General features: G+C 50.9%; 2 protein-coding genes across 4 annotated transcripts; one reads left to right on the top strand and one right to left on the bottom strand.

The window, feature by feature from the left end:
• Positions 1 to 56: 56 nt before the first annotated feature.
• arhgap39 (Rho GTPase activating protein 39) lies at positions 57 to 10,096 on the bottom strand. The gene is given in 12 exon segments (XM_030087648.1): positions 57 to 739; positions 826 to 995; positions 1,079 to 1,170; positions 1,261 to 1,460; positions 1,533 to 1,606; positions 1,683 to 1,896; positions 1,979 to 2,164; positions 2,245 to 2,409; positions 2,489 to 3,232; positions 3,234 to 3,666; positions 6,839 to 7,258; positions 9,345 to 10,096. Coding segments are annotated over 12 exon segments (2,904 nt in total). The 5' UTR covers positions 9,356 to 10,096; the 3' UTR covers positions 57 to 544.
• On the top strand, positions 9,477 to 27,162 carry LOC115385587 (epidermal growth factor receptor substrate 15-like 1). Of its 3 annotated transcripts, XM_030087650.1 has the most exons (23): positions 9,583 to 9,687; positions 13,056 to 13,097; positions 13,177 to 13,266; positions 13,339 to 13,482; positions 13,566 to 13,601; positions 13,710 to 13,895; positions 13,982 to 14,215; positions 16,133 to 16,290; positions 16,361 to 16,502; positions 16,584 to 16,640; positions 16,929 to 17,014; positions 20,027 to 20,099; positions 20,189 to 20,350; positions 20,425 to 20,622; positions 21,866 to 21,997; positions 22,072 to 22,177; positions 22,262 to 22,297; positions 22,381 to 22,584; positions 22,658 to 22,785; positions 24,495 to 24,561; positions 24,637 to 24,780; positions 24,865 to 24,881; positions 26,704 to 27,162. In XM_030087650.1, the coding sequence occupies exons 1-23, from the start codon at positions 9,622 to 9,624 to the stop codon at positions 26,848 to 26,850; spliced, it is 2,655 nt and encodes an 884-aa protein (XP_029943510.1). In that variant the 5' UTR covers positions 9,583 to 9,621; the 3' UTR covers positions 26,851 to 27,162. The 3 variants fall into 3 exon arrangements, with proteins under 3 accessions (XP_029943509.1, XP_029943510.1, XP_029943511.1); XM_030087649.1 differs by having other exon boundaries at positions 9,477 to 9,687; positions 22,072 to 22,297; XM_030087651.1 differs by lacking the exons at positions 9,583 to 9,687; positions 13,056 to 13,097; positions 13,177 to 13,266; positions 13,339 to 13,482; positions 13,566 to 13,601 and having other exon boundaries at positions 13,811 to 13,895; positions 13,978 to 14,215; positions 22,072 to 22,297.
• The last annotated feature ends 215 nt before the right edge of the window (positions 27,163 to 27,377 follow it).

Raw genomic sequence — 27,377 nt, 5'->3', positions numbered from 1 at the left:
CGTTGCCATGGCGGCCCGTTGGCTCGTCGGTTAGCGCTAACACGAGAACTCAAACCTCTCTAATCCCGATTATCGTTTCGAAGGACGACGTTTGGCTAGTTTTTTTTTTTTGTTGTTTTGTTTTTTTTTTCGCGGTTAAAGTTTCCTCGCTAAACGTAAACGTGGATAGCCGGCCGCCGAGAAATCGGCCGGAACGGGATTTTGAATCGCAACGCTTGTCGGTCGTCGGGGCGAACGCGACGTCCGGAACCGTCGTTCGACGTTACATTGGAGTTAAAAAAGTGTGTAAAGTAAAGAGTGAGGTGACGGCAGTGTGAAACACGTTAACAGTGTGAGACTGGGACGAGGGAACGTCGTCGTGGCAACGGCTGAATCCCCCGTGAGTCGAGCGCGTCGGCGTCGGCGTGAAGGATGGACGGTTTCCACCGTGTTCCCATGTGAAAGGCACACGCAGTGTTCCAGCTGAGGTGGCGATGACGGACAACGGACGGTGAGTGTGTGGGGTGGGTGGGCGGGGCCGGGAAGGGAAGGGAAGGGGGCGGGGCTATAGCATCCCGTCCATGAAGCTGGTGTCCAGCCGCTGGATCAGCACCCGGAGGAAGGACATCTCCTTGCGGGTGTTCTCGAAGATGACCCGCGGGTCGTCGGACTGGCAGCGCAGGCAGTTGGGCGCCATGACCATCGCCAGGTTGCTGACGTCCATCTTGGTGACCGACACGTTGGCGGGCTGGGCGAAGACCTTGGGGGCGACAATCGGGATAGAGCGTCGGAACCCGGGCGTGCGCAAAAGAAAAAAAAAAAACAAAAAAACGGCGGCGGATTCACCTGCAGGAAGCGGATGAGGTAGCAGAGCACCAGCTTGTTGATGTGCGGCAGGCCCAGCACCACGTTGACCGCCGCCTCCGGGTCGTCGTAGCAACCGATGCACTCCTCGTAGAACTCGTGGGGGATCAGCGGCTCCTCCAGCTCGCGGTACCAGAGCTTCAGCAGGGACGCTGCCACACCGGGAGGGACGGCGGTCAAGATCGCCGTCCCTTCCGTGCGCGTGCGCGTGCGCGTGCGCTCGCGCGCGGTTTACCTGGGATGTGCGGGTCCTGCAGCCCTGTGGGGATTTTCCATTGATCCACTTGCAGCTTGAGGGCGTTGACTTCATCAATGTCTCCTGGTACCCTGATTCACACACACACACACAAACGCCGTCTCACACACACACACACACGCCGTCTGACTGACCGCTTCAAACGCGAGGCGGGGGCGAACCTGAAGATGCCCTCCGTCTGGTCCCCGTTCAGACCCAGCACCTCCTCGGACAGGCGGGTCTGCACCCAGGGCAGCTGGCTGTCGGGGTAGCGCTCCTTCTGCAGCGCCATCACCTCCTCCAGCGACGAGCCGAACATGGACGGGCTGAAGACGGCGTTCCGGGCGTGCACGATCTCCTCCGCCGAGGGTTTCTGCAGGCCCTGGGAAAAGGGGGACGGCGCCGGGTTAACCCGAGGGGGGCGGGGGATGCTTCCTCGGGGGGGGGGCTTTACCTTCTTGGCTCCGGTCAGAGCGGCTTTCGTCAACTTCCTGTAGCAGTACTTGGCGTAGCTGCTGATCGCAACTCCTGCAAGGACAACAAGGAAGCTTTAAAAGAGGCGGCTTCGTTCCCATTCTCGTTTCCATGGGGACGGGCCCCCCACCCTTGGTGTCGTTGAGCGGGTCCATGTGGCGGCAGATGTATCCCTCCAGGTAGTTGTGGAAGCGCGGCGTCGGCGGGAAGAAGGCCAGGCAGACGGCCATCAGCTCCCAGCCGCGCTCCAGGCTGTCGTAGCGGAAGTTCTCGGTGGTCTGGCGGCACAGCTGGATGTACAGCTCGTCGCGCAAGGCCTGGTTGCTCCACCCGCGGACCACCACCTGCCGGAGGGGGGGCGGTTCTCAGCATGAGCGGTGCGCGGCGAGCGGACGCTCCGGCGGGGCGGGGCGCGGCTCCGCTCACCTCCAGAGCCACGGCGAGCGGCTCGGCCTTGGAGCGGCGGTCCCCCATGTAGGTCTGGATGAGCTTGAAGATGTCCACCGCCTCCTTCTTCACGCCGCGGTCCGACGTCACGATCATGGGCTTCTTGATGGGCTCGCTGCTCCACGCCAGCATGTTGGCGATGGACACCTTCCTCCGGAACAGGCCCTGAGGGCGGCAAAAAACCGGCCGGGGGACTCGTGGCGTCTCCAACCAAGGCGGGGCTCCGCCGCTCCCGCCCTACTTACCTGCGTGTGCTTGTTGAAGTGCTTGGACGCCCAGTTCTCGATGTCGGTCTCCGAGGACGGCTTCCTCAGCGTGAACTCGGGGAAGATCCCGCAGCTGGCGCTCGGCATCATGTTCCGGGCGTTCCGGCTGGCCTCGAACTGCGCGCAGGCGCCGAGGTCCTCGGACTGAGAGGAGTCACCGAGGCGCGTCAGTACCGGCGGGTCCCGGGGCCGCCGTTCGCCGGGTTCCGGGAGTCGGACTCACCTGCGACGGGTGGAGGAAGGGTTCCGGCGACGCCAGGTTGGTCTGGACGGACAGGCTCTTCTCCAGCAGCGCCTGCGGGAACGCCAGGCGGTCGAAGGCGCCGCGCTTCCAGTGGTGCCCGTCGGCCTGCGCCAGCGCCTCGTCCTCGCTGAACGCCCTCACCACGGGGCCCGGCAGCGGCGGCGGCACGGCGCCGTCGCTCTCGTAGCCGTCCTTGCCGCCCGAGTCCCAGCTGCTCCTCTGCCTCATCACCTGCTGCGCCTCCCAGGCCAGCCGGGCCTGCGCCGCCACGGCGTCGGGCGCCGCCCCCGCCGGCTCGCCGTCCCGGCAGCGCGCCAGCTCCTGCGGCAGCGACGGCTTCCGGGTCTTGCGCTTGCGGTTGGCGGACGACCAGGATATGGAGTCCTCGTAGAGCAGCCTCTGGCCCCCGTCGCCGCCCTCGCCGCCGTAGTCCAGGAGCAGGCGGGGGTCCCGGATGAGAGACTGGCTGTGCTGCAGGGTGTAGGACCCCCCGTACGACCCCCCCGAGTACGACTGCAGCAGCCGGTCGGCGGTCTTGAAGCGGGGGCTGGACGACGACTGCTCCACGTACACCAGCTGCTTGACGTACTCCTTCCCGACCGGGCTGTACTCCAGACTCTGGGTCTTCTCCGGACACTTCTGCCGGGTCAGAACCAGCTGGCCGTACGGCGACTGGCCCTGCTTGGGCGAGTGGTAAAGGGGGGCGGAGCTCTTGCGGGCGGGGCGACTTGCCGGTGCCGTAGAAGGAGTCGGAGAGGTGCGCGTCGCTGGGCGGCTCCTCGTAGATGGGAGGCGGCTGGTACTCGGACGGCGGCTCCTCGTACAGCGGCGGCTCGTAGGCGTAGCGGGGCGACGGCGGCTGGGAGTCGGCCGACGGGCGCCGCGCGCCGCCGGCCCCGCCCAGCTCCGCCCGCTTCAGGAAGGGGGACTGCCGGCGGTCGGCGTAGAGGACGGGCGAGCCGTCGCCCTCCGGGGGCGGGTTGCCCCCCGAAGAGCGGCGGGTCCTGGAGGACGTGCCCCCCACCCCGCCTCCCGGGGTGGGGGGGTCACAGGGGGAGTAGCCGTTGCCCTGGTGGGCCAGGAAGCTGGGCTCTCGGTCCGTCACCTTGATCAGCATCCGCTCCTTCGTCCCGGTGTTCCACCTGAACGGAGACGTCCTGCAGGAGCAGACAGAAGAGCAAACTCAGCTTCTCACTGGCCCCGCCCCCTGCTGCCCTCTCGGCCAATCATCTGCTACCTCACCCCCCGAACTGTGAAAAACCAAGACACGGCTCTATGACATCTCGATCCGTAGATAGTTTTCCCAGATGGCCCTCTCGTTTCCACGGCAACAGCTGCTTTCAAAGTGGATTATTGTTCCCCGTCGTCACGGAAACAGATCCTGGAACTTCTGGATGTTTACTCAAGTCGTTGTTTCGGGAAGCGGAACACATCAGAACGCTTTTGGACCGGGCCCCCGGCACCGGTTTGAACCCCGGTGACTCCGCCTCGCTGGACGGCGCTGAATCGGCGGGGGCGCTGCCAACGGGAGGACGGCGTGAAATCAGTTTGTCCACAGAGGCGCTGGGAACGGATAAATACTGCAGCACATCCTTCCTGAGATCGCCCTCTTCTTCCACCTTCTCACATGTTTAGCCAGCTGGAGGCTACATTAGCAGTAGTTTGTGGATACACCAGCTACATGTTTACAGTTAGCTTGTGGCTACATGTTTAGAGTTAGCTTGTGGCTACATGTTTACAGTTAGCTTGTGGCTACATGTTTACAGTTAGCTTGTGGCTACATGTTTAGCATTATCTGGTGGCTACATGTTTAGAGTTAGCTGGTGGCTACATGTTTAGAGTTAGCTGGTGGCTACATGTTTAGAGTTAGCTGGTGGCTACATGTTTAAAGTTAGCTGGTGGCTACATGTTTGGAGTTAGCTGGGAGCTACATGTTTAGAGTTAGCTTGTGGCTACATATTTACTAGCATTAGCTGGAAGCTAGTTGTTTAGTGTTTACAGGAGGCGAAATTTTTACCATTAGCTTGAGATTACATGTTTAGATTTAACCAGACCTACAAGTTTAGAGTTAGCTGGTGCATACATGTTTAGCATTATCTGGTGGCTACATGTTTAGGGTTAGCTGGAAGCTACATGTTTAGAGTTAGCTGGAAGCTACATGTTTAAAGTTAGCTGGTGGCTACATGTTTAGAGTTAGCTGGTGGCTACATGTTTAGCGTTAGCTGGTGGCTACATGTTTAGAGTTAGCTGGAAGCTACATGTTTAGAGTTAGCTGGTGGCTACATGTTTAGCATTATCTGGTGGCGAAATGTTTAGAGTTAGCTGGTGGCTACATGTTTAGAGTTAGCTGGTGGCTACATGTTTAGAGTTAGCTGGTGGCTACATGTTTAGAGTTAGCTGGTGGCTACATGTTTAAAGTTAGCTGGTGGCTACATGTTTGGAGTTAGCTGGGAGCTACATGTTTAGAGTTAGCTTGTGGCTACATATTTACTAGCATTAGCTGGAAGCTAGTTGTTTAGTGTTTACAGGAGGCGAAATTTTTACCATTAGCTTGAGATTACATGTTTAGATTTAACCAGACCTACAAGTTTAGAGTTAGCTGGTGCATACATGTTTAGCATTATCTGGTGGCTACATGTTTAGGGTTAGCTGGAAGCTACATGTTTAGAGTTAGCTGGAAGCTACATGTTTAAAGTTAGCTGGTGGCTACATGTTTAGAGTTAGCTGGTGGCTACATGTTTAGCATTATCTGGTGGCTACATGTTTAGGGTTAGCTGGAAGCTACATGTTTAGAGTTAGCTGGAAGCTACATGTTTAAAGTTAGCTGGTGGCTACATGTTTAGAGTTAGCTGGTGGCTACATGTTTAGCATTATCTGGTGGCTACATGTTTAGGGTTAGCTGGAAGCTACATGTTTAGAGTTAGCTGGTGGCTACATGTTTAGCATTATCTGGTGGCGAAATGTTTAGAGTTAGCTGGTGGCTACATGTTTAGAGTTAGCTGGTGGCTACATGTTTAGAGTTAGCTGGTGGCTACATGTTTAGAGTTAGCTGGTGGCTACATGTTTAGAGTTAGCTGGTGGCTACATGTTTAGAGTTAGCTGGTGGCTACATGTTTAAAGTTAGCTGGTGGCTACATGTTTGGAGTTAGCTGGGAGCTACATGTTTAGAGTTAGCTTGTGGCTACATATTTACTAGCATTAGCTGGAAGCTAGTTGTTTAGTGTTTACAGGAGGCGAAATTTTTACCATTAGCTTGAGATTACATGTTTAGATTTAACCAGACCTACAAGTTTAGAGTTAGCTGGTGCATACATGTTTAGCATTATCTGGTGGCTACATGTTTAGGGTTAGCTGGAAGCTACATGTTTAGAGTTAGCTGGAAGCTACATGTTTAAAGTTAGCTGGTGGCTACATGTTTAGAGTTAGCTGGTGGCTACATGTTTAGCATTATCTGGTGGCTACATGTTTAGGGTTAGCTGGAAGCTACATGTTTAGAGTTAGCTGGTGGCTACATGTTTAGCATTATCTGGTGGCGAAATGTTTAGAGTTAGCTGGTGGCTACATGTTTAGCATTATCTGGTGGCGAAATGTTTAGGGTTAGCTGGAAGCTACATGTTTAGAGTTAGCTGGAAGCTACATGTTTAGAGTTAGCTGGAGGCTACATGTTTGGAGTTAGCTGGGAGCTACATGTTTCGAGTTAGCTTGTGGCTACATGTTTACTAGCATTAGCTGGAAGCTATTTGTTTAGTGTTTACAGGAGGCGACATTTTTAGCATTAGCTTGAGACTACATGTTTAGATTTAACCAGACCTACAAGTTTAGAGTTAGCTGGTGCATACATGTTTGGTGTTAGCCGCTGGCTACATGTTAGCATTAGCTGCTGAATACACGTTTAGTGTTAGCCGCTGGCTACATGTTAGCATTAGCTGCTGAATACACGTTTAGTGTTAGTCGCTGGCTACATGTTAGCATTAGCTGGTGGATACATGTTTAGTGTTAGCCGCTGGCTACATGTTAGCTGGTGGATACATATTAGCATTAGCTGGTGGATACATGTTTAGTGTTAGCCGCTGGCTACATGTTAGCTGGTGGATACATATTAGCATTAGCTGGTGGATACATGTTTAGTGTTAGCCGCTGGCTACATGTTAGCTGGTGGATACATATTAGCATTAGCTGGTGGATACATGTTTAGTGTTAGCCGCTGGCTACATGTTAGCTGGTGGATACATATTAGCATTAGCTGGTGGATACATGTGAAGTAAGCTAATGACATATATATTTAGAATCTTGACTGCATGGTGTTGGGAGGGGGGGGCGTGGTCTCACCTGTCTACTTCCTGTTTCTCCGATGCGTCCTGCTCCAGGGAAGAGGAGGTGCTCCCCTCCCGGCTCACCACGCTGTTCCGTCCCGGGCTGTTGTCGGCAGACGCCACCCCCCCGCCTCCCCCGCTGGGGGGCCGCGGGCCGCCGCCGCCGCCGCCGCCGTCGCTGTGCTGCTTGAGCGTCTGCAGCTTGGCGAGCGGGATGATGTCGCAGCCCTGCGGCCGGTGCCACACCGTGCGCTGGCTGCTGGCGTTGTAGTAGTAGAAGCGCGAGGTGTTGGGGTCGAACAGCTCCCACCACTGGTTCTCGCCCGTGCGCTTGATGCGCACGCCCTGCGGCGGGTCCCACACGCACTCGCCCGTCAGCAGGTTGGCGTACATGCGCTCGCGGGTGCGCGGCTCGATGATCTCCACCCATTCCAACCTGGGGGCGGAGGGCAGACCGGGCAAAGTCACACCGTCGTTTCCACGGCAACAGACCGTTTTTGAAAAGTGCGACATGCATGTTGTCACCGGCTAATGCTAAACACATAGCATCTACATAACTGTATACATGTAGCATCCAGCTAACTCTAACATGTAGCCACTAGCCAATGCTAACAATGTAGCATCCAGCTAACTCTAACATGTAGCCACTAGCCAATGCTAACAATGTAGCATCCAGCTAACTCTAACATGTAGCCACTAGCCAATGCTAACAATGTAGCATCCAGCTACGCTTAACAAGTAGCCACTAGCCAATGCTAACAATGTAGCATCCAACTACGCTTAACATGTAGCCACTAGCCAAAGCTAAAAATGTAGCATCCAGCTACGCTTAACATGTAGCCACTAGCCAATGCTAACAATGTAGCATCCAGCTAACTCTAACATGTAGCCACTAGCCAATGCTAACAATGGAGCACCCAGCTACGCTTAACATGTAGCCACTAGCCAATGCTAACAATGTAGCATCCAGCTAACTCTAACATGTAGCCACTAGCCAATGCTAACAATGTAGCATCCAACTACGCTTAACATGTAGCCACTAGCCAATGCTAAGAATTCAGTATCCAGCTACGCTTAACATGTAGCCACTAGCCAATGCTAACAATGTAGCATCCAGCTACGCTTAACATGTAGCCACTAGCCAATGCTAACAATGTAGCATCCAGCTACGCTTAACATGTAGCCACTAGCCAATGCTAACAATGTAGCATCCAGCTAACTCTAACATGTAGCCACTAGCCAATGCTAACAATGTAGCATCCAGCTAACTCTAACATGTAGCAGCTAGCCAATGCTAACAATGTAGCATCCAGCTAACTCTAACATGTAGCCACTAGCCAATGCTAACAATGTAGCATCCAACTACGCTTAACATGTAGCCACTAGCCAATGCTAAGAATTCAGCATCCAGCTACGCTTAACATGTAGCCACTAGCCAATGCTAACAATGTAGCATCCAGCTACGCTTAACATGTAGCCACTAGCCAATGCTAACAATGTAGCATCCCAACTACGCTTAACATGTAGCCACTAGACAATGCTAAAAATGTAGCATCCAGCTAACTCTAACATGTAGCCGCTAGACAATGCTAAAAATGTAGCATCCAGCTAACTCTAACATGTAGCCACTAGCCAATGCTAACAATGTAGCATCCAGCTACGCTTAACATGTAGCCACCAAACATGTGGTATCTTGCTAATGCTAACCATGTAGCCTTCAGCTACTGCGACGTTGCATATTGCTAATGCTGACCACGTAGCCTTGAGCTAATGCTAAACATATAGCATCTTGCTAACGCTAACCACGAAACGCCTGATCTGCTTGGAAATGATCTGCTTCGTTTCCCACAGGTCACTGCTGCGCACACACACACCACACACACACACACACACACACACACACACACACACACACACACACACACACACACACACACACACCTGTGAGGGTGACCCTTGACCCCCACTGCATCGCTGGCGTCCTCGAAGGTCACAGCAGAGCTGCAGTACCCCCGCTCGCCGTGAGGGGGCAGCAGTTGAGAAGAGGACAGGAGTCTTAACAGGTGTTTTTTTTTTTTTTCCTTTTTTTTTTTTTTTCTTCCCATTTTAAGCTCGTGAAGCACCGTTCGGAGGAGAGACCCCGCCCCCCCCCCCCCCCCCCCCCCCCCTCCCCCCCGCCTCCACCCTCTCCATCCTCCTCTATGGGAATGTGGGGGATGATGCTGCATCCACCCGGAGGATGAGGATGCTGAGGGCGGACCAGCATCCACCCCCCCCCCCCCCCCCCCCCCGGGATGTGTGTTGCTACCGGGCAGCCCCGCAGCTCCGTCCCCCGGCAGGTGCAGCCTGCTCCCCGGTGCAGAGGCTCTTTTTCACCGAGGGATGGGGCCGGGGCAGCGGGGAGAGGACGGATGGCTGTCCGCGTGCCGGTGTGGCCTCCCGTCCGCTGCCCCCCCCCCCCTTCCCCCGCCTCCACCCCCACCCCGGGAGGATCGATCCTCCATCTCACACAGCGAACTCACCTCTCCGCCATATTCCAGCTCCAAGATCACGATCCCGTCACCGTAAATCCCACCGCGGCGGCGCTCTCATGGTCCGACAGCGGCTCCGCAGTGCCCGACGCACACCGACGAGCTCCGAGTGGCTCCGACCAGCTCCGAGCCCGTCCCGAGTGTCGGCGAGTCGCTCCGAATTCGCCCGAGTGATTCCGAGTCTCGCCGAATCGCCCCTCCCAAGCCTGCATTCGAGCACACGCACACACCGCTGCGTGGAGATGTGGCCGGCAGGGGGCGCTGTGTCATGGAGGGAGGAGGGAGCGTTCCCGCAGCAACAGGGAAGATGGCAGCCCTCACATCTCTCACCCAGGTAAAAGACGTTCTGCGCCCCTCGGGGATTCGGACACCCGGTGCGGGGGACCCGCTGAGAGCCGCCTGGACCCGTTCGGCTGCCCGGTCCGGCGGACTCGCCCCCCCCCCCCTCTGAGGACCCGCTTAGCGGGCCTCCTGCGGTCCCGTTATGCAGCTTAGCCCGCTAGCTACCGACCCCGCTCCATCCACACGCTCGTCCAGGCGCAACGGGTCCCCGGTTCCGTGCACCGGGTCACCGGCTCTCTGTCGCGGTCCTGCCGGGACACCTCAACGTCGCACCCGGGTTCAGACGCTGGGCGCGGAGGCTGGAGCGCTCGGCCGGGGTGTTTCGGATTAGCTCGCTCCCCTGTTAACTGATGTCCGACGTGTTGTAGCGTCCGCAACTGGAGACGTAAAACAAACGTAGAAACATTCCAGCCAGGGCTGTCCTGTGTACATTTGGACACGAGTGGACAACACCTGTCCACAGCCCCCAGCCCCACACCCCTCCCCCGGGAGCAACAGCAGCAACAGTGGATGCTACAGGAAGTCGGTTACCAGTTAACACCCAAACCAGTTGGCCCGAAACACCGGCCGCTGATGAAAACCGTCGCATTAAAACAATCCTTGAAAGCCTCATGCGTTTGCTTTCTTCAATGAAAACGTGTTATTGTTATTTACAGTTTACATGAATACACAACAAAACAAAAAAAATATATAAAATATTGAGAGGATAATACAGGATAAAGGTGAGGAAAAGGCTGTTTATGGCAATAGCAGGTGGGGGAGCATCATCGTCAAGAACACCTTCACGAGCGCGAGCGCGAGCACTCCGCGCGCATTTTATTACAGGAGGAAACCTCAGAACACAACTCCCCCAGAAAAAGATAAGAATATAAAGTACACTCAAATAGTGTTTAATGTACGTGCATCACAACTCTGGGAACAGTTTGGGTACAGGGTCTTGCTCAAGGGCACTTTCACAGACAGGGGGTGGAACCCGCAATATTCTCATTGAGAGATAACCCCCAGTACCCAAACAACAGGTTTAATCCCCCCTAGAGACAGTCTTATTCCCATGTAACAACAGTTTTAACCCTCTAGAGACAGTTTTAAAATACCATAAAGACAGTTTTAAGCCCCCCAGAGACGCTTTTAAAACACCCTAAAAAGACAGTTTTAAAACCCCTTGAAGACAGTTTCAACCGCCCTAGAGACAGTTTTAAGCCCCCAGAGACAGTTTCAACCCCCCTACAGATAGTTTTAAGCATATAGACAGTTTTAAACCCCCCTAGAGACAGTTTTAACCCCCCCAGAGACAGTTTTAAAACCCCTTGAAAACAGTTTTAACCCGACTAGAGACAGTTTTAACCCCCCTAAAGACAGTTTGAACCCCCCTAGAGACAGTTTTAACCCCCCTAAAGACAGTTTTAACCCTCCTAAAGACAGTTTGAACCCCCCTAAAGACAGTTTGAACCCTCCTAGAGACAGTTTTAACCCCCCTAAAGACAGTTTTAACCCTCCTAAAGACAGTTTGAACCCCCCTAGAGACAGTTTGAACCCCCCTAGACACAGTTTTAACCCCCCTAAAGACAGTTTTAAATCCCCCTAAAGACCGTTTTAACCCCCCTAAAGACAGTTTTAACCCTCCTAAAGACAGTTTTAACCCCCCTAGAGACAGTTTTAACCCCCCTAAAGACAGTTTTAAATCCCCCTAAAGACAGTTTTAATCCCCCTAGAGACAGTTTCAACCCCCCTAGAGATAGTTTTAACCATATAGACAGTTTTAACCCCCCTAAAGACAGTTTTAACCCCCCAGAGACAGTTTCAACCCCCCTACAGATAGTTTTAACCATATAGACAGTTTCAACCCCTCTAGAGACAATTTAACCCCCCTAAAGACAGTTTTAAACCCCCTAGAGATAGTTTTAACCATATAGACAGTTTTAACCCCCCTAAAGACAGTTTTAACCCCCCAGAGACAGTTTCAACCCCCCTACAGATAGTTTTAACCATATAGACAGTTTCAACCCCTCTAGAGACAATTTAACCCCCCTAAAGACAGTTTTAAACCCCCTAGAGATAGTTTTAACCATATAGACAGTTTTAACCCCCCTAAAGACAGTTTTAACCCCCCAGAGACAGTTTCAACCCCCCTACAGATAGTTTTAACCATATAGACAGTTTCAACCCCTCTAGAGACAATTTAACCCCCCTAAAGACAGTTTTAAACCCCCTAGAGATAGTTTTAACCATATAGACAGTTTTAACCCCCCTAAAGACAGTTTTAACCCCCCAGAGACAGTTTCAACCCCCCTACAGATAGTTTTAACCATATAGACAGTTTTAAACCCCCCTAGAGACAGTTTTAAACCCCCCTAGAGACAGTTTTAACCTCCCTAGAGACAGTTTTAAAACCCCTTGAAAACAGTTTTAACACTAGAGACAGTTTTAAAACACCCTAAAAGACAGTTTGAACCCCCCTAGAGACAGTTTTAAATCCCCCTAAAGACAGTTTCAACCCCCCTAGAGATAGTTTTAACCATATAGACAGTTTTAACCCCCCTAAAGACAGTTTTAACCCCCCAGACACAGTTTCAACCCCCCTACAGATAGTTTTACCCATATAGACAGTTTCAACCCCTCTAGAGACAATTTAACCCCCCTAAAGACAGTTTTAAACCCCCCTAAAGACAGTTTTAAACCCCCCTAGAGACAGTTTTAAAACCCTTGAAAACAGTTTTAACACGACTAGAGACAGTTTTAAATCCCCCTAAAGACAGTTTCAACCCCCCTAGAGATAGTTTTAACCATATAGACAGTTTTAACCCCCCTAAAGACAGTTTTAAACCCCCCTAGAGACAGTTTTAACCCCCCTAAAGACAGATTTAACCCCCAGAGACAGTTTCAACCCCCCTACAGATAGTTTTAACCATATAGACAGTTTGAACCCCCCTAGAGACAGTTTGAACCCCCCTAAAGACAGTTTTAAACCCCCCTAGAGACAGTTTTAAAACCCCTTGAAAACAGTTTTAACACGACTAGAGACAGTTTTAAAACACCCTAAAAGACAGTTTGAACCCCCTAGAGACAGTTTGAACCCCCCTAAAGACAGTTTTAAACCCCCTTAAGACAGTTTTTAACCCCCCGTAAAGACAGTTTTAACCCCCCTAGAGACAGTTTCAACCCCCCGACAGATAGTTTTAACCATATAGACAGTTTCAACCCCCCTAGAGACAGTTTTAAAACCCCTGTCGACGGCGTTGGTCAAGGACTCTTCAACATGTGGACAGACGGGGAATCGAACCCGCATCCTTCTCCCACCCTATCCAGAGCCGCGTCGGAGCTTTTGATTTCCTGAATCTCCCTCCTCTTCTTGTCCCCCAGCTGTCGAGTGGGAACGCCATCTATGAATCCTTCTACAGACAGGTGAGAGGACGCCGTGGGACAGGAAACCGTGTGTGTGTGTGTGTGTGTGTGTGTAAAACGTTGTGTGTCCCTCGCCCAGGTGGATCCCGGCAACTCCGGCCGAGTGGGACCGACGGAGGCCGCCGTCTTCCTCAAGAAGTCCGGCCTTCCCGACAGCACGCTGGGAAAAGTAAGAGCGGCGAGCGCCCGGATTCCGGCTCCCCCGGCGTTCCTCACCGCGTTCCTCGCCGTGTTGTTCCAGATCTGGGACCTGGCGGACCCTGACGGGAAGGGCTTCCTGGACAGGCAGGGCTTCTACGTGGCGTTGCGGCTGGTGGCGTGCGCCCAGAGCGGGCAGGAAGTGGGCGTGGCCAGCCTGGGCCTGACCGTCCCGCCCCCTAAGTTTGTGAGTCTCGGAACGCCGGTTTCCGCGCTTGTCCCGCCGTCCGTCGATGTAACAGTCTGTGTGTGTGTGTGTGTGTGTTACAGGAGAACAGCGCTGCCGAGTTCTACTGGGCCGTCAGGGTGCGTGGAACACACACACACACACACACACACACACACACACACACACACACACACACAAATGCGAACACGAGTAAGTCCAACGTCCCGCGGCGTCCTGTCCCCCAGCCGGAGGAGAAGCAGAAGTTTGACGGGATCTTCGACAGCCTGCTTCCTGTCGCCGGACTGCTGTCGGGGGACAAAGTCAAACCCGTCCTCATCAACTCCAAGCTGCCTCTGGACGTCCTGGGGAAGGTGTGGGACCTCAGCGACATCGATAAAGACGGACACCTGGACAGAGACGAGTTTGCGGTGGTGAGAACCGGTTGGGACCAGTTTCATCTTGTCAATCACACTGCAGGATAAGACGCTGTCCCTGTCTCTGTCCCTGTCCGAGGCAGGCGATGCACCTTGTCTACCGGGCCCTGGAGAAGGAGCCCGTCCCGCCCGTCCTCCCCCCGTCCCTGGTCCCGCTGTCCAAGAGGAAGAGGAGTCTGTCCCTGATCAGCAGCTCGGTGTCCCCCAGTCCTCCGCCGCCCAAAGACTCCCTGAGGTCCACCCCGTCCCACGGCAGCATGACGTCCCTCAACAGCGCCGGCAGTCTGTCCCCCAAGCACCCCCTGAAGACTGGACAGGTGAGGTTTGGGGGGATCGAAACTCCAGAGGGTTAAAACAGGCGTTGAGGGGGATTGAAACTGTCTCTAGAGGGTTCAAACTGTCTTTAGGGGGGATTGAAACTGTCTCTAGAGGGTTCAAACTGTCTTTAGGGGGGATTGAAACTGTCTCTAGAGGGTTCAAACTGTCTTTAGGGGGGATTGAAACTGTCTCTAGAGGGTTCAAACTGTCTTTAGGGGGGATTGAAACTGTCTCTAGAGGGTTAAAACTGTCTTTAGGGGGGATTGAAACTGTCTCTAGAGGGTTAAAACTGGCTTTGGGGTGAATTGAAACTGTCTGCAGAGGGTTAAAATTGACTTTGGGGGTTAAAAATGGCTTTTAGGGGGAATTGAAACTGTCTCTAGAGGGTTAAAACTCTAGAGGGTTAAAACTGGCTTTGGGGGGAATTGAAACTGTCTGCAGAGGGTTAAAATTGACTTTGGTTGTTAAAACTGTATTTAGGGGGGATTGAAACTGTCTGTAGAGGGTTAAAACTCTCTTTGGGGGGTTCAAACTGTCTTTAGGGGGGATAGAAACTGTCTCTAGAGGATTACAACTGTCTTTGGGCGTTAAAACTGGCTTTTAGGGGGAATTGTAACTGTCTGTAGAGGGTTAAAACTCTGGGGGGTTAAAACTGTATTTAGGGGGGATTGAAACTGTCTCTAGAGGGTTCAAACTGGCTTTAGGGGGGATTGAAACTGTAGAGGGTTAAAACTGGCTTTAGGGGGAATTGAAACTGTCTGTAGAGGGTTAAAACTCTCTTTGGGGGGTTAAAACTGTCTTTAGGGGGGATTGAAACTGTCTCTAGAGGGTTAAAACTGGCTTTAGGGGGGATTGAAACTGTCTCTAGAGGGTTAAAACTGTCTTTAGGGGGGATTGAAACTGTCTCTATAGGGTTAAAACTGGCTTTGGGGTGAATTGAAACTGTCTGTAGAGGGTTAAAATTGACTTTGGGGGTTAAAAATGGCTTTTAGGGGGAATTGAAACTGTCTCTAGAGGGTTAAAACTGGCTTTGGGGGGAATTGAAACTGTCTGCAGAGGGTTAAAATTGACTTTGGTTGTTAAAACTGTATTTAGGGGGGATAGAAACGGTCTCTAAAGGATTAAAACTGTCTTTGGGGGTTAAAACTGGCTTTTAGGGGGAATTGTAACTGTCTGTAGAGGGTTAAAACTCTGGGGGGTTAAAACTGTATTTAGGGGGGATTGAACCTGTCTCTAGAGGGTTAAAACTGGCTTTAGGGGGGATTGAAACTGTCTGTAGAGGGTTAAAACTCTCTTTGGGGGGTTAAAACTGTCTCTAGAGGGTTAAAACTGCCTTTTGGGGTTAAAAATGGCTTTTAGGGGGAATTGAAACTGTCTGTAGAGGGTTAAAACTCTCTTTGGGGGGTTAAAACTGTCTTTAGAGGGGATTGAAACTGTCTCTAGAGGGTTAAAATTGACTTTGGTTGTTAAAATTGTCTTTAGGGGGAATTGAAACTGTCTGTAGAGGGTTAAAACTCTCTTTGGGGTATTAAAACTGTCTTTGGGGGGATTGAAACTGTCTCTAGAGGGTTCAAACTGGCTTTAGGGGTTAAAACTGGCTTTTAGGTGGAATTGAAACTGTCTCTTGAGGGTTAAAATTTTTTTGGGGGGGATTGAAACTGTCTCTAGAGGGTTAAAACTGGCTTTGGGGGGTTAAAACTGGCTTTTGGGGGGATTGAAACTGTCTCTAGAGGGTTCAAACTGGCTTTGGTTGTTAAATCTGTCATTAGGGGGAATTGAAACTGTCTGTAGAGGGTTAAAACAGGCTTTAGGGGGGTTAAAACTGTCTTTAGGGGGGATTGAAACAGGTGAGCCTGTCCCCTGCAGTCTGTCCCCTGCAGTCCGTCCCCCTCTGAGCCTGTCTCCGTGTCTCTCAGCACTCGGTGAACTGGGTGGTCCCCGTCTCCGAGCGCGGTCGCTACGACGACATCTTCCTGAAGACGGACGCTGACCTGGACGGCTTCGTGAGCGGCCTGGAAGTGAAGGACATCTTCATGCAGTCCGGACTGTCCCAGAACGTCCTGGCTCACATCTGGTGGGTCCTCCCGTCCCGGACGTCCCTCTGTCCGTCCCTCCGTCCACATGGTCCCTGTCCCTGTCCCCAGGTCTCTGTCGGACACCCGCCAGCAGGGGAAGCTGACCCGGGAGCAGTTCTCTCTGGCCATGCACCTGATCCAGCAGAAGGTCCTGAAGAACCTGGACCCGCCCCAGACCCTGAGCCCGGACATGGTCCCCCCGTCCGAGAGGGTACCCCACACACACACACACACACACACACACACACACACACACACACGTTGACTGACTGCAGTGTGTGTGTGTTTCCAGAGTGTGTCTGGCTACGTGACTCCAGTCGGATCAGACATGGCAGCAGAGATGAGACGGGTCAGTACTGTGTGTGCGTGTGTGTGTGTGTGTGTGTGTGTGTGTGTGTGTGTGCGCGCGTGTGTGCGTGTGTGTGTGTATTCTCTTTAAGCATCCTGTCTCTTCCTCCTGCTCCTCCTCTTCCTCCTCCTCCTCTCCCTCCTCTTCCTCCTCCAGGCTCTAATGTTCCAGCTGTGGGTAGGTCACTGAAGAAAGAACCGTTCCCCGGGTTCTGGTTCTGGTTCTTGGTTCTGGTTCTGGGTTCTGGGTTCTGGGTTCTGGTTCTGATACCCGGTCCTCTCTGTACAGGACAGTTCCAGCTCGGTGGGTTCTGGAGAGTTCTGCAGCGTCAAGGAACCCGACGACATCAGCCAGGAGATCGCCCAGCTGCAGAGGTGGAACGCACACACACACACACACACACACACACACACACACACACACACACACACACACACACACACACACACAAATGCACAAGCACACACACACTCTGAAGGTTAAAACTGGCTTTTGGGGGGATTGAAGCTGTCTCTAGAGGGTTCAAAATGGCTTTAGGGGGGATTGAAACTGTCTCTAGAGGGTTAAAACTGTCTTTAGGAGGGATTAAAACTGTCTCCTGAGGGTTAAAATTGTCTTTCGGGGGGGATTGAAACTGTCTCTAGAGGGTTGAAACTGACTTTGGGGGGATTAAAACTGTCTCTAGAGGGGTTGAAACTGTCTTTAGGGGGGATTAAAACTGTCTCTAGAGGGTTCAAAATGGCTTTAGGGGGGATTGAAACTGTCACTAGAGGGGTTGAAACTGTCTTTAGGGGGGATTAAAACTGTCTCTAGAAGGTTCAAAATGGCTTTAGGGGGGATTGAAACTGTCTCTAGAGGGGTAAAACTGACTATGGGGGGTTAAAACTGTCTCTAGAGGGTTAAAACTGTCTTTAGGGGGGATTAAAACTGTCTCCTGAGGGTTAAAATTGTCTTTCGGGGGGGATTGAAACTGTCTCTAGAGGGTTGAAACTGACTTTGGGGGGATTAAAACTGTCTCTAGAGGGGTTGAAACTGTCTTTAGGGGGGATTAAAACTGTCTCTAGAGGGTTAAAACTGTCTTTAGGGGGGATTGAAACTGTCTCTAGAGGGGTTGAAACTGTCTTTAGGGGGGATTGAAACTGTCTCTAGAGGGGTTGAAACTGTCTTTAGGGGGGATTAAAACTGTCTCTAGAGGGTTAAAACTGTCTTTAGGGGGGATTGAAACTGTCTCTAGAGGGGTTGAAACTGTCTTTAGGGGGGATTAAAACTGTCTTTAGAGGGTTAAAACTGTCTTTAGGGGGGATTGAAACTGTCTCTAGAGGGGTTGAAACTGTCTTTAGGGGGGATTAAAACTGTCTCTAGAGGGTTAAAACTGTCTTTTGGGGGGATTAAAACTGTCTCTAGAGGGTTAAAACTGTCTTTAGGGGGGATTGAAACTGTCTCTAGAGGGGTTGAAACTGTCTTTAGGGGGGATTAAAACTGTCTCTAGAGGGGTTGAAACTGTCTTTAGGGGGGATTGAAACTGTCTCTAGAGGGTTAAAACTGTCTTTAGGGGGGATTGAAACTGTCTCTAGAGGGGTTGAAACTGTCTTTAGGGGGGATTAAAACTGTCTCTAGAGGGTTAAAACTGTCTTTAGGGGGGATTGAAACTGTCTCTAGAGGGTTAAAACTGTCTTTAGGGGGGATTGAAACTGTCTCTAGAGGGTTGAAACTGTCTTTAGGGGGGATTAAAACTGTCTCTAGAGGGGTAAAACTGGCTTTGGGGGGATTGAAACTGTCTCTAGAGGGTTAAAACTGTCTTTAGGGGGGATTGAAACTGTCTCTAGAGGGGTTGAAACTGTCTTTAGGGGGGATTAAAACTGTCTTTAGGGGGGATTGAAACTGTCTTTAGGGGGGATTGAAAATGTCTCTAGAGGGGTTGAAACTGTCTTTAGGGGGGATTAAAACTGTCTCTAGAGGGTTAAAACTGTCTTTAGGGGGGATTAAAACTGTCTCTAGAGGGGTTGAAACTGTCTTTAGGGGGGATTAAAACTGTCTCTAGAGGGTTAAAACTGTCTTTAGGGGGGATTGAAACTGTCTCTAGAGGGGTTGAAACTGTCTTTAGGGGGGATTAAAACTGTCTCTAGAGGGTTAAAACTGTCTTTAGGGGGGATTGAAACTGTCTCTAGAGGGGTTGAAACTGTCTTTAGGGGGGATTAAAACTGTCTCTAGAGGGTTAAAACTGTCTTTAGGGGGGATTGAAACTGTCTCTAGAGGGTTAAAACTGTCTTTAGGGGGGATTGAAACTGTCTCTAGAGGGGTTGAAACTGTCTTTAGGGGGGATTAAAACTGTCTCTAGAGGGGTTGAAACTGTCTTTAGGGGGGATTGAAACTGTCTCTAGAGGGTTAAAACTGTCTTTAGGGGGGATTGAAACTGTCTCTAGAGGGGTTGAAACTGTCTTTAGGGGGGATTAAAACTGTCTCTAGAGGGTTAAAACTGTCTTTAGGGGGGATTGAAACTGTCTCTAGAGGGTTAAAACTGTCTTTAGGGGGGATTGAAACTGTCTCTAGAGGGGTTGAAACTGTCTTTAGGGGGGATTAAAACTGTCTCTAGAGGGGTAAAACTGGCTTTGGGGGGATTGAAACTGTCTCTAGAGGGGTTGAAACTGTCTTTAGGGGGGATTAAAACTGTCTCTAGAGGGTTAAAACTGTCTTTAGGGGGGATTGAAACTGTCTCTAGAGGGTTAAAACTGTCTTTAGGGGGGAATGAAACTGTCTCTAGGGGGGTTGAAACTGTCTTTAGGGGGGATTAAAACTGTCTCTAGAGGGGTTGAAACTGTCTTTAGGGGGGATTGAAACTGTCTCTAGAGGGTTAAAACTGTCTTTAGGGGGGATTGAAACTGTCTCTAGGGGGGTTGAAACTGTCTTTAGGGGGGATTAAAACTGTCTCTAGAGGGTTAAAACTGTCTTTAGGGGGGATTGAAACTGTCTCTAGAGGGGTTGAAACTGTCTTTAGGGGGGATTAAAACTGTCTCTAGAGGGGTAAAACTGGCTTTGGGGGGATTGAAACTGTCTCTAGAGGGTTAAAACTGTCTTTAGGGGGGATTGAAACTGTCTCTAGAGGGGTTGAAACTGTCTTTAGGGGGGATTAAAACTGTCTCTAGAGGGTTAAAACTGTCTTTAGGGGGGATTGAAACTGTCTCTAGAGGGTTAAAACTGTCTTTAGGGGGGATTGAAACTGTCTCTAGAGGGGTTGAAACTGTCTTTAGGGGGGATTAAAACTGTCTCTAGAGGGGTAAAACTGGCTTTGGGGGGATTGAAACTGTCTCTTGAGGATTAAAGCTGTCATTAGAAGGTTAAAACTGTCACGTTAACTCTGTGTGTGTGTGTGTGTGTGTGTGTGTCAGGGAGAAGTTCTCATTGGAGCAGGACATCCGGGACATGGAGGACACCATCAGACACAAGACTGCAGAAGTCCAGGTGAGTCCAGGCGTGTCCAGGCGTGTCCACAGTGTGTGTGTGTGTGTGTGTGTTCCTGTCGTGAATGTGTCTGTGTTTGTGTGTCCCAGGACATGCAGAGCGACCTGGACCGGGAGACGTCCGTCCTCCAGGACCTGGAGGCTCAGAAACAGGACGCCCAGGACCGCCTGGACGACATGGACCAGCAGAAACACAAGCTGGAGGACATGCTGGACCAGGTCCGGATCAAGGTCCAGGAGGAGTCCCAGATGGTGAGCCGATCCTGAACCGTCCCCAGATAGAACCCGACCGGGTGTGTGAGCGGGTCCCTCTCGTTCCCTCGCAGATCTCCTCCCTGCAGAACCAGATCCGCTGTCAGGAGACGGACCTGCAGAACCAGGAGGACGAGCTGAGCCGGGCCCAGCTGGACCTGGACCGGCTGCACCAGGAGGAGGAGCAGCTGGCCCAGAACCTGGCCGCCGGCAAGGTCCAGCTGGAGACCATCATCAAGTCCCTGAAGGCCACGCAGGACCAGATCCACCAGGTTTGGAAACCGTCCTCCAGGGTGGCCATCTTGGAAAATGGGATTGCAACTGTCTCGAGAAGGTTAAAACGAGCTTTGGCGGATTAAAACTGTCTTTGGGGGGGGGGTGTTGAAACTGTCTCTAGATGGTTAAAACTGGCTTTGGGGGGTTTAAAACTGTCTTTAAGGGGGATTAAAACTGTCCCTACATGGTGAAAATTGACTTTAGTCGTTAAAACTGGCTTTGGGTTTTAAAACTGTCTTTAGGGGGGATTGAAACTGTCTCTAGATGGTTAAATTGACTTTGGGGGGGTTGAAACTGTCTTTGGGGGGACTAAAACTGTCTCTAGGGGGTTAAAACTGACTTTGGGGGGGTTAAAACTGTCTTTAGGGGGGATTGAAACTGTCTCTAGGGGGTTAAAACAGACTTTGGGGGGTTAAAACTGTCTTTAGAGGGAATTGAAACTGTCTCTAGAGGGTTAAAAACTGACTTTGGGGGGTTAAAACTGTCTTTAGGGGGAATTGAAACTGACTTTCGGGGGTTAAAACTGTCTTTAGGGGGAATTGAAACTGACTTTGGGGGGTTAAAACGGTCTTTAGGGGGAATTGAAACTGTCTCTAGAGGGTTAAAAACTGACTTTGGGGGGTTAAAACTGTCTTTAGGGGGAATTGAAACTGACTTTTGGGGGTTAAAACTGTCTTTAGGGGGAATTGAAACTGACTTTGGGGGGTTAAAACTGTCTTTAGGGGGGATTGAAACTGTCTCTAGATGGTTAAATTGACTTTGGGGTGGTTGAATCTGTATTTGGGGGGATTGAAACTGTCTCTAGAGGGTTAAAACTAACTTTGGGGGGTTAAAACTGTCTGTAGGTGGAATTGAAACTGTTTCTAGAGGGTTAAAACTGACTTTGGGGGGTTAAAACGGTCTCTGGGGGAATTGAAACTGTCTCTAGAGGGTTAAAACTAACTTTGGGGGGTTAAAACGGTCTTTAGGGGGAATTGAAACTGACTTTGGGGGGTTAAAACTGTCTGTAGGTGGAATTGAAACTGTCTCTAGAGGGTTAAAACTGACTTTGGGGGGTTAAAACTGTCTTTAGCGGGTATTGAAACTGTCTTGAGACGGTTCAAACTGGCTTTGGGGGATTAAAATTGTCTTTAGTGGTGATTAAAACTGCCAGATCCACCAGGTTTTGGAAACCGACCTCCATGGCGGCCATTTTCCAAGATGGCCGCCGTGGAGGACGCAGACGCTGTGTGTCTCCAGGCCCGCAGCAAGCTGTCCCAGATCCAGGACAGCCAGCAGGACGTGTCCCGCAGCATGGAGCAGTCCCTGAACGGGACGCACGGCGGGAGCATGACCAACCTGGCCGACATGAGCGAGCCGGACCGGGCCCAGGTCAGGACGCAAGGTCCCAGGTCAAAGGTCGCAGGTCAGAGGCCGCAGGCTGAAACGTTCCGTGTTCCCGGCAGGACGACCCGTTCCAGGGGAAACCCTCAGTGTTCCACAGCCAGCCCCAGGAGGTCTACGCCGACCCCTTCCAGAACCAGGACCCCTTCAGAACCGACCCCTTCAAAGGTTCTCCTGTCCTCAGGTTCCTCTGTGGTCCACACGTCCCCTCGTCCCCCTCTGGTCCTCATGTTCTCCGCTGTCTCTCTTTAGGCGACCCGTTTCAGAACGAGCCCACCCCGGGAACAGGTTGGTCCCGAGCCTCAGTTTAACCTCAGCTTATCCTGAACTTAACCTCAACTTAACCTTCGATCTTGGGATCTCGTCCTCAGACCCGTTCGGCGGAGACCCGTTCAAGGAGTCGGACCCGTTCCAGACCTCTTCAGAGGACTTCTTCAAGAAGTCCAGCAAGCTGGACCCGTTCTCCAGTCCAGACCCGTTCAGCAAAAGCTCCACGTTACCGTTAAAAGCGGGCCCAAACCGGGACTCCGGCTCCGACCCGTTCTGTTCCAGCCAGTCCAGAACCAGAGGGACAGGTAGAGCGATGGTTCCGGGGGTGGTTCTCATCTGGTTCTCGTGTCTGACCCGGGGATCCACTGTCTTTCCCAGACCTCTTTGGAACCTTGGACCCGTTCGGGACCGGCTCGTTCAGCAGCGGCTCGACCGGATTCGCCGACTTCAGTCACATGATCAAAGAACCTGAGGGGAGAACCGGCTGGCAGCCCGACTTCCAGAAGGTTCTGCAAGTTCTTCCAGATGTGTTGCTGGTCTGCGTGTGGACAGATGTGGACTGGTTCTCATCTTAAAACTGTCTCTAGAGGGTTAAAACTGTCTTTGGGGGGGGTTAAAACTGTCTTTAGGGGGCATTGAAACTGTCTCTAGATGGTTAAAACTGGATTTGGGGAGTTAAAACTGTCTTTAGGGGGCATTAAAACTATCTCTAGACGGTCAAAATTGACTTTGTGGGGTTAAAACTGTCTTCAGGGGGAATTGAAACTGTCTGTATATGGTTAAAACTGGATTTGGGGGGTTAAAACTGTCTTTAGGGGGGATTAAAACTGTCTCTAGATGGTTAAAACTGGATTTCAGGGATTATAACTGTCTTCAGGGGGAATTGAAACTGCCTGTATATGGTTAAAACTGGATTTGGGGAGTTAAAACTGTCTTTAGGGGGGATTAAAACTGTCTCTAGATGGTTAAAACTGGATTTAGGGGGTTAAAACTGTCTTTAGGGGGCATTAAAACTATCTCTAGACGGTCAAAATTGACTTTGTGGGGTTAAAACTGTCTTCAGGGGGAATTGAAACTGTCTGTATATGGTTAAAACTGGATTTTGGGGGGTTAAAACTGTCTTTAGGGGGGATTAAAACTGTCTGTAGATGGTTAAAACTGGATTTCAGGGGTTATAACTGTCTTTAGGGGGGATTAAAACTGTCTCCAGATGGTTAAAACTGGATTTGGGGGGTTAAAACTGTCTTTAGGGGGGATTAAAACTGTCTCTAGATGGTTAAAACTGGATTTCAGGGGTTAAAACTGTCTTTAGGGGGGATTAAAACTGTCTCCAGATGGTTAAAACTGGATTTGGGGGGTTAAAACTGTCTTTAGGGGGGATTAAAACTGTCTCTAGATGGTTAAAACTGGATTTCAGGGGTTATAACTGTCTTCAGGGGGAATTGAAACTGCCTGTATACGGTTAAAACTGGATTTGGGGAGTTAAAACTGTCTTTAGGGGGGATTAAAACTGTCTCTAGATGGTTAAAACTGGATTTAGGGGGTTAAAACTGTCTTTAGGGGGCATTAAAACTATCTCTAGACGGTCAAAATTGACTTTGTGGGGTTAAAACTGTCTTCAGGGGGAATTGAAACTGTCTGTATATGGTTAAAACTGGATTTTGGGGGGTTAAAACTGTCTTTAGGGGGGATTAAAACTGTCTGTAGATGGTTAAAACTGGATTTCAGGGGTTATAACTGTCTTTAGGGGGGATTAAAACTGTCTCCAGATGGTTAAAACTGGATTTGGGGGGTTAAAACTGTTTTTAGGGGGGATTAAAACTGTCTCTAGATGGTTAAAACTGGATTTCAGGGGTTAAAACTGTCTTTAGGGGGGATTAAAACTGTCTCCAGATGGTTAAAACTGGATTTGGGGGGTTAAAACTGTCTTTAGGGGGGATTAAAACTGTCTCTGGATGGTGAAAACTGGATGTGGGGGGTTAAAACTGTCTTTAGGGGGGATTAAAACTGTCTCTAGATGGTTAAAACTGGATTTCAGGGGTTATAACTGTCTATATGGGGGGATTAAAACTGTCTCTAGATGGTTAAAACTGGATTTGGGGAGTTAAAACTGTCTTTAGGGGGGATTAAAACTGTCTCTACATGGTTAAAACTGTCTTTAAGGGGCATTAAAACCAGTCCATCTCATCTGGTTCTCATCTCTTGTCCTTTGCAGTCCATCTTTGACACTCCGGCTCTTCCTCCGAAGAAAAGCATTCCTCCGAGGCCCAAACCGCCCAGTGGTGAGTCCAGAACCCCAAGGAACTACTTCCGGTTCCAGTTCTGGTTCCTCTGACTCCCGGTTCCCCCCCCTCCAGGTAAGACCACTCCGGTAACGGCGGAGCACCCCAAACCAGGAGACCCCTTCCAGCCGTTCCGCGGCGACGCCGTCGATCCGTTCCAGATCAAGAAGTCTCTGGGAGACCCCTTCAGCGGGAAAGACCCCTTCGCCCCAGCTCCAAGTAAAGACCCGGTTCTTGAGTCTGGTCTGGGTCTCTGAGTTCTGGTTGTGGGTTCTAATCTGTGCTTCTGTTCTTCTCTCACAGGACCTGACAAAACCAAGGTAAGGAGCCATTCTAGATTCAGGCTAAGTTAAACCTAGGAAACTGGCTTTGGGGGGTTGAAACTGTCTTTGGGGAGATTAAAACTGTCTTGAGGGTTAAAACTGTCTGTAGGGGGGAATGAAATTGTCTCTCGAGGGTTAAAACTGTCTGTAGGGGGGATTGAAACTGTCTTTAGAGGGTTAAAACTGTCTGTAGGGGGGATTGAAACTGTCTCTAGAGGGTTAAAACTGTCTCTAGAGGGTTAAAACTGTCTGTAGGGGGAATTGAAACTGTCTCTAGAGGGTTAAAACTGTCTGTAGGGGGGATTGAAACTGTCTCTAGAGGGTTAAAACTGTCTGTAGGGGGGATTGAAACTGTCTCTAGAGGGTTAAAACTGCCTTTGGGGAGATTAAAACTGTCTTGAGGGTTAAAACTGTCTGTAGGGGGGAATGAAATTGTCTCTCGAGGGTTAAAACTGTCTGTAGGGGGGATTAAATTTTTTTCTAGGTGGTTAAAACTGGCTTTGGGGGGGATTACAACTGGCTAAAATTAGGCTAAATTAAACCAGGAAACTGGCTTTGGGGGGTTAAAACTGTCTTTGGGGAGATTAAAACTGTCTCTAGAGGGATAAAACTGTCTTCAGGGGGGATTGAAACTGTCTCTAGAGGGTTAAAACTGTCTGTAGGGGGGATTGAAACTGTCTCTAGAGGGTTAAAACTGTCTTTGGGGAGATTAAAACTGTCTTGAGGGTTAAAACTGTCTGTAGGGGGATTGAAACTGTCTGTAGGGGGCATTGAAACTGTCTCTAGAGGGTTAAACCTCTGTAGGGGGGATTGAAACTGTCTCTAGAGGGATAAAACTGTCTTTGGGGAGATTAAAACTGTCTTGAGGGTTAAAACTGTCTGTAGGAGGATTGAAACTGTCTGTAGGGGGGATTGAAACTGTCTCTAGAGGGTTAAACCTCTGTAGGGGGGATTGAAACTGTCTCTTGAGGGATAAAACTGTCTGTAGGGGGGATTGAAACTGTCTTTAGAGGGTTAAAACTGTCTGTAGGGGGGCATTGAAACTGTCTCTAGAGGGTTAAACCTCTGTAGGGGGGATTGAAACTGTCTCTAGAGGGATAAAACTGTCTGTAGGGGGGATTGAAACTGTCTCTAGAGGGTTAAACCTCTGTAGGGGGGATTGAAACTGTCTCTAGAGGGATAAAACTGTCTTTGGGGAGATTAAAACTGTCTCGAGAGGGTTAAAACTGTCTTTAGGTGGGATTGAAACTGTCTCTAGAGGGTTAAAACTGTCTTTGGGGAGATTAAAACTGTCTTGAGGGTTAAAACTGTCTGTAGGGGGATTGAAACTGTCTGTAGGGGGCATTGAAACTGTCTCTAGAGGGTTAAACCTCTGTAGGGGGGATTGAAACTGTCTCTAGAGGGATAAAACTGTCTTTGGGGAGATTAAAACTGTCTTGAGGGTTAAAACTGTCTGTAGGAGGATTGAAACTGTCTATAGGGGGGATTGAAACTGTCTCTAGAGGGTTAAACCTCTGTAGGGGGGATTGAAACTGTCTCTAGAGGGATAAAACTGTCTGTAGGGGGGATTGAAACTGTCTCTAGAGGGTTAAACCTCTGTAGGGGGGATTGAAACTGTCTCTAGAGGGATAAAACTGTCTGTAGGGGGGATTGAAACTGTCTCTAGAGGGATAAAACTGTCTGTAGGGGGGATTGAAACTGTCTCTAGAGGCAGCGGCGTCATGTTAAGTTCAGGCTAAGTTAAACCTGAGTTTGTGCTGCAGCCGGAGCGGGGTCAGGCTAAGTTCAGGCTGAGCTAAACCCGAGTTTTGTGCCGCAGCTGGGGAACGAGGCCCAGCAGCTGGAGTGGGCGAAGCGGGAGAGCGAGCGGGCCGAGCGAGAGCGGCTGAAGCGCCTCCGGCAGCAGGAGCAGGAGGACCTGGAGCTGGCCATCGCCCTGAGCAAGGCGGAGATGTCCAACACGTGAGGAGGACGATGGACAGAGACACACACACACACACACACACACACACACAAAAGGGATATGCTGCTGCTGCTGCTGAAGAAGATGATGATGACGATGAAGGTCCGCCGTTCTAACACTACCTGTAGGAAGCCGATGACTCTGTTCTTTTGCTCCGCCCCCCCCCCCCCCCCTGTAATGTGAATCCTCGCCGTTGTTTACATGTTGTGCACAACTCGCCCCGGTTATTTATCGGTCGGTTAGCCGGTTCCGTTTCGCCGTTCTTTGTGTCCCAGAGTGTTTCGCGACAATAAAAACGCTTTTTTTTTTGTCGGACGTCTGCTTCGCTTGACTCTTCATTTGTGTTATTTTTTGGGGTGGGGGGGTGGGGGGTGGGGGGGGGTTCCTTATAGGCCACGCCCCCTGGACTCACAAGCCCCGCCCACTGAATTTGAATGCTGTAATTGTTCGACGTGCGCGACTTGCGCCGTTTGCATACGCGAAGAATGGCGGCGGGATCTCCCCGTGTGCAGACGACTCGCCGCCGTTCC

Source organism: Salarias fasciatus, unplaced genomic scaffold (assembly GCF_902148845.1).
Source record: "Salarias fasciatus unplaced genomic scaffold, fSalaFa1.1, whole genome shotgun sequence".
NCBI lineage: Eukaryota > Metazoa > Chordata > Actinopteri > Blenniiformes > Blenniidae > Salarias > Salarias fasciatus.
This window is presented reverse-complemented; position numbering and strand designations above follow the sequence as displayed.

Coding starts and splice junctions, on each gene's coding strand:
- LOC115385587 (XM_030087649.1), top strand. CDS start 9,622: ATGGAGGGAGGAGGGAGCGTTCCCGCAGCAACAGGGAAGATGGCAGCC. Junction 13,098..13,176: donor ATGAATCCTTCTACAGACAG/GTGAGAGGACGC, acceptor TCCCTCGCCCAG/GTGGATCCCGGCAACTCCGG. Junction 22,298..22,380: donor CGAGCCCACCCCGGGAACAG/GTTGGTCCCGAG, acceptor TCTCGTCCTCAG/ACCCGTTCGGCGGAGACCCG.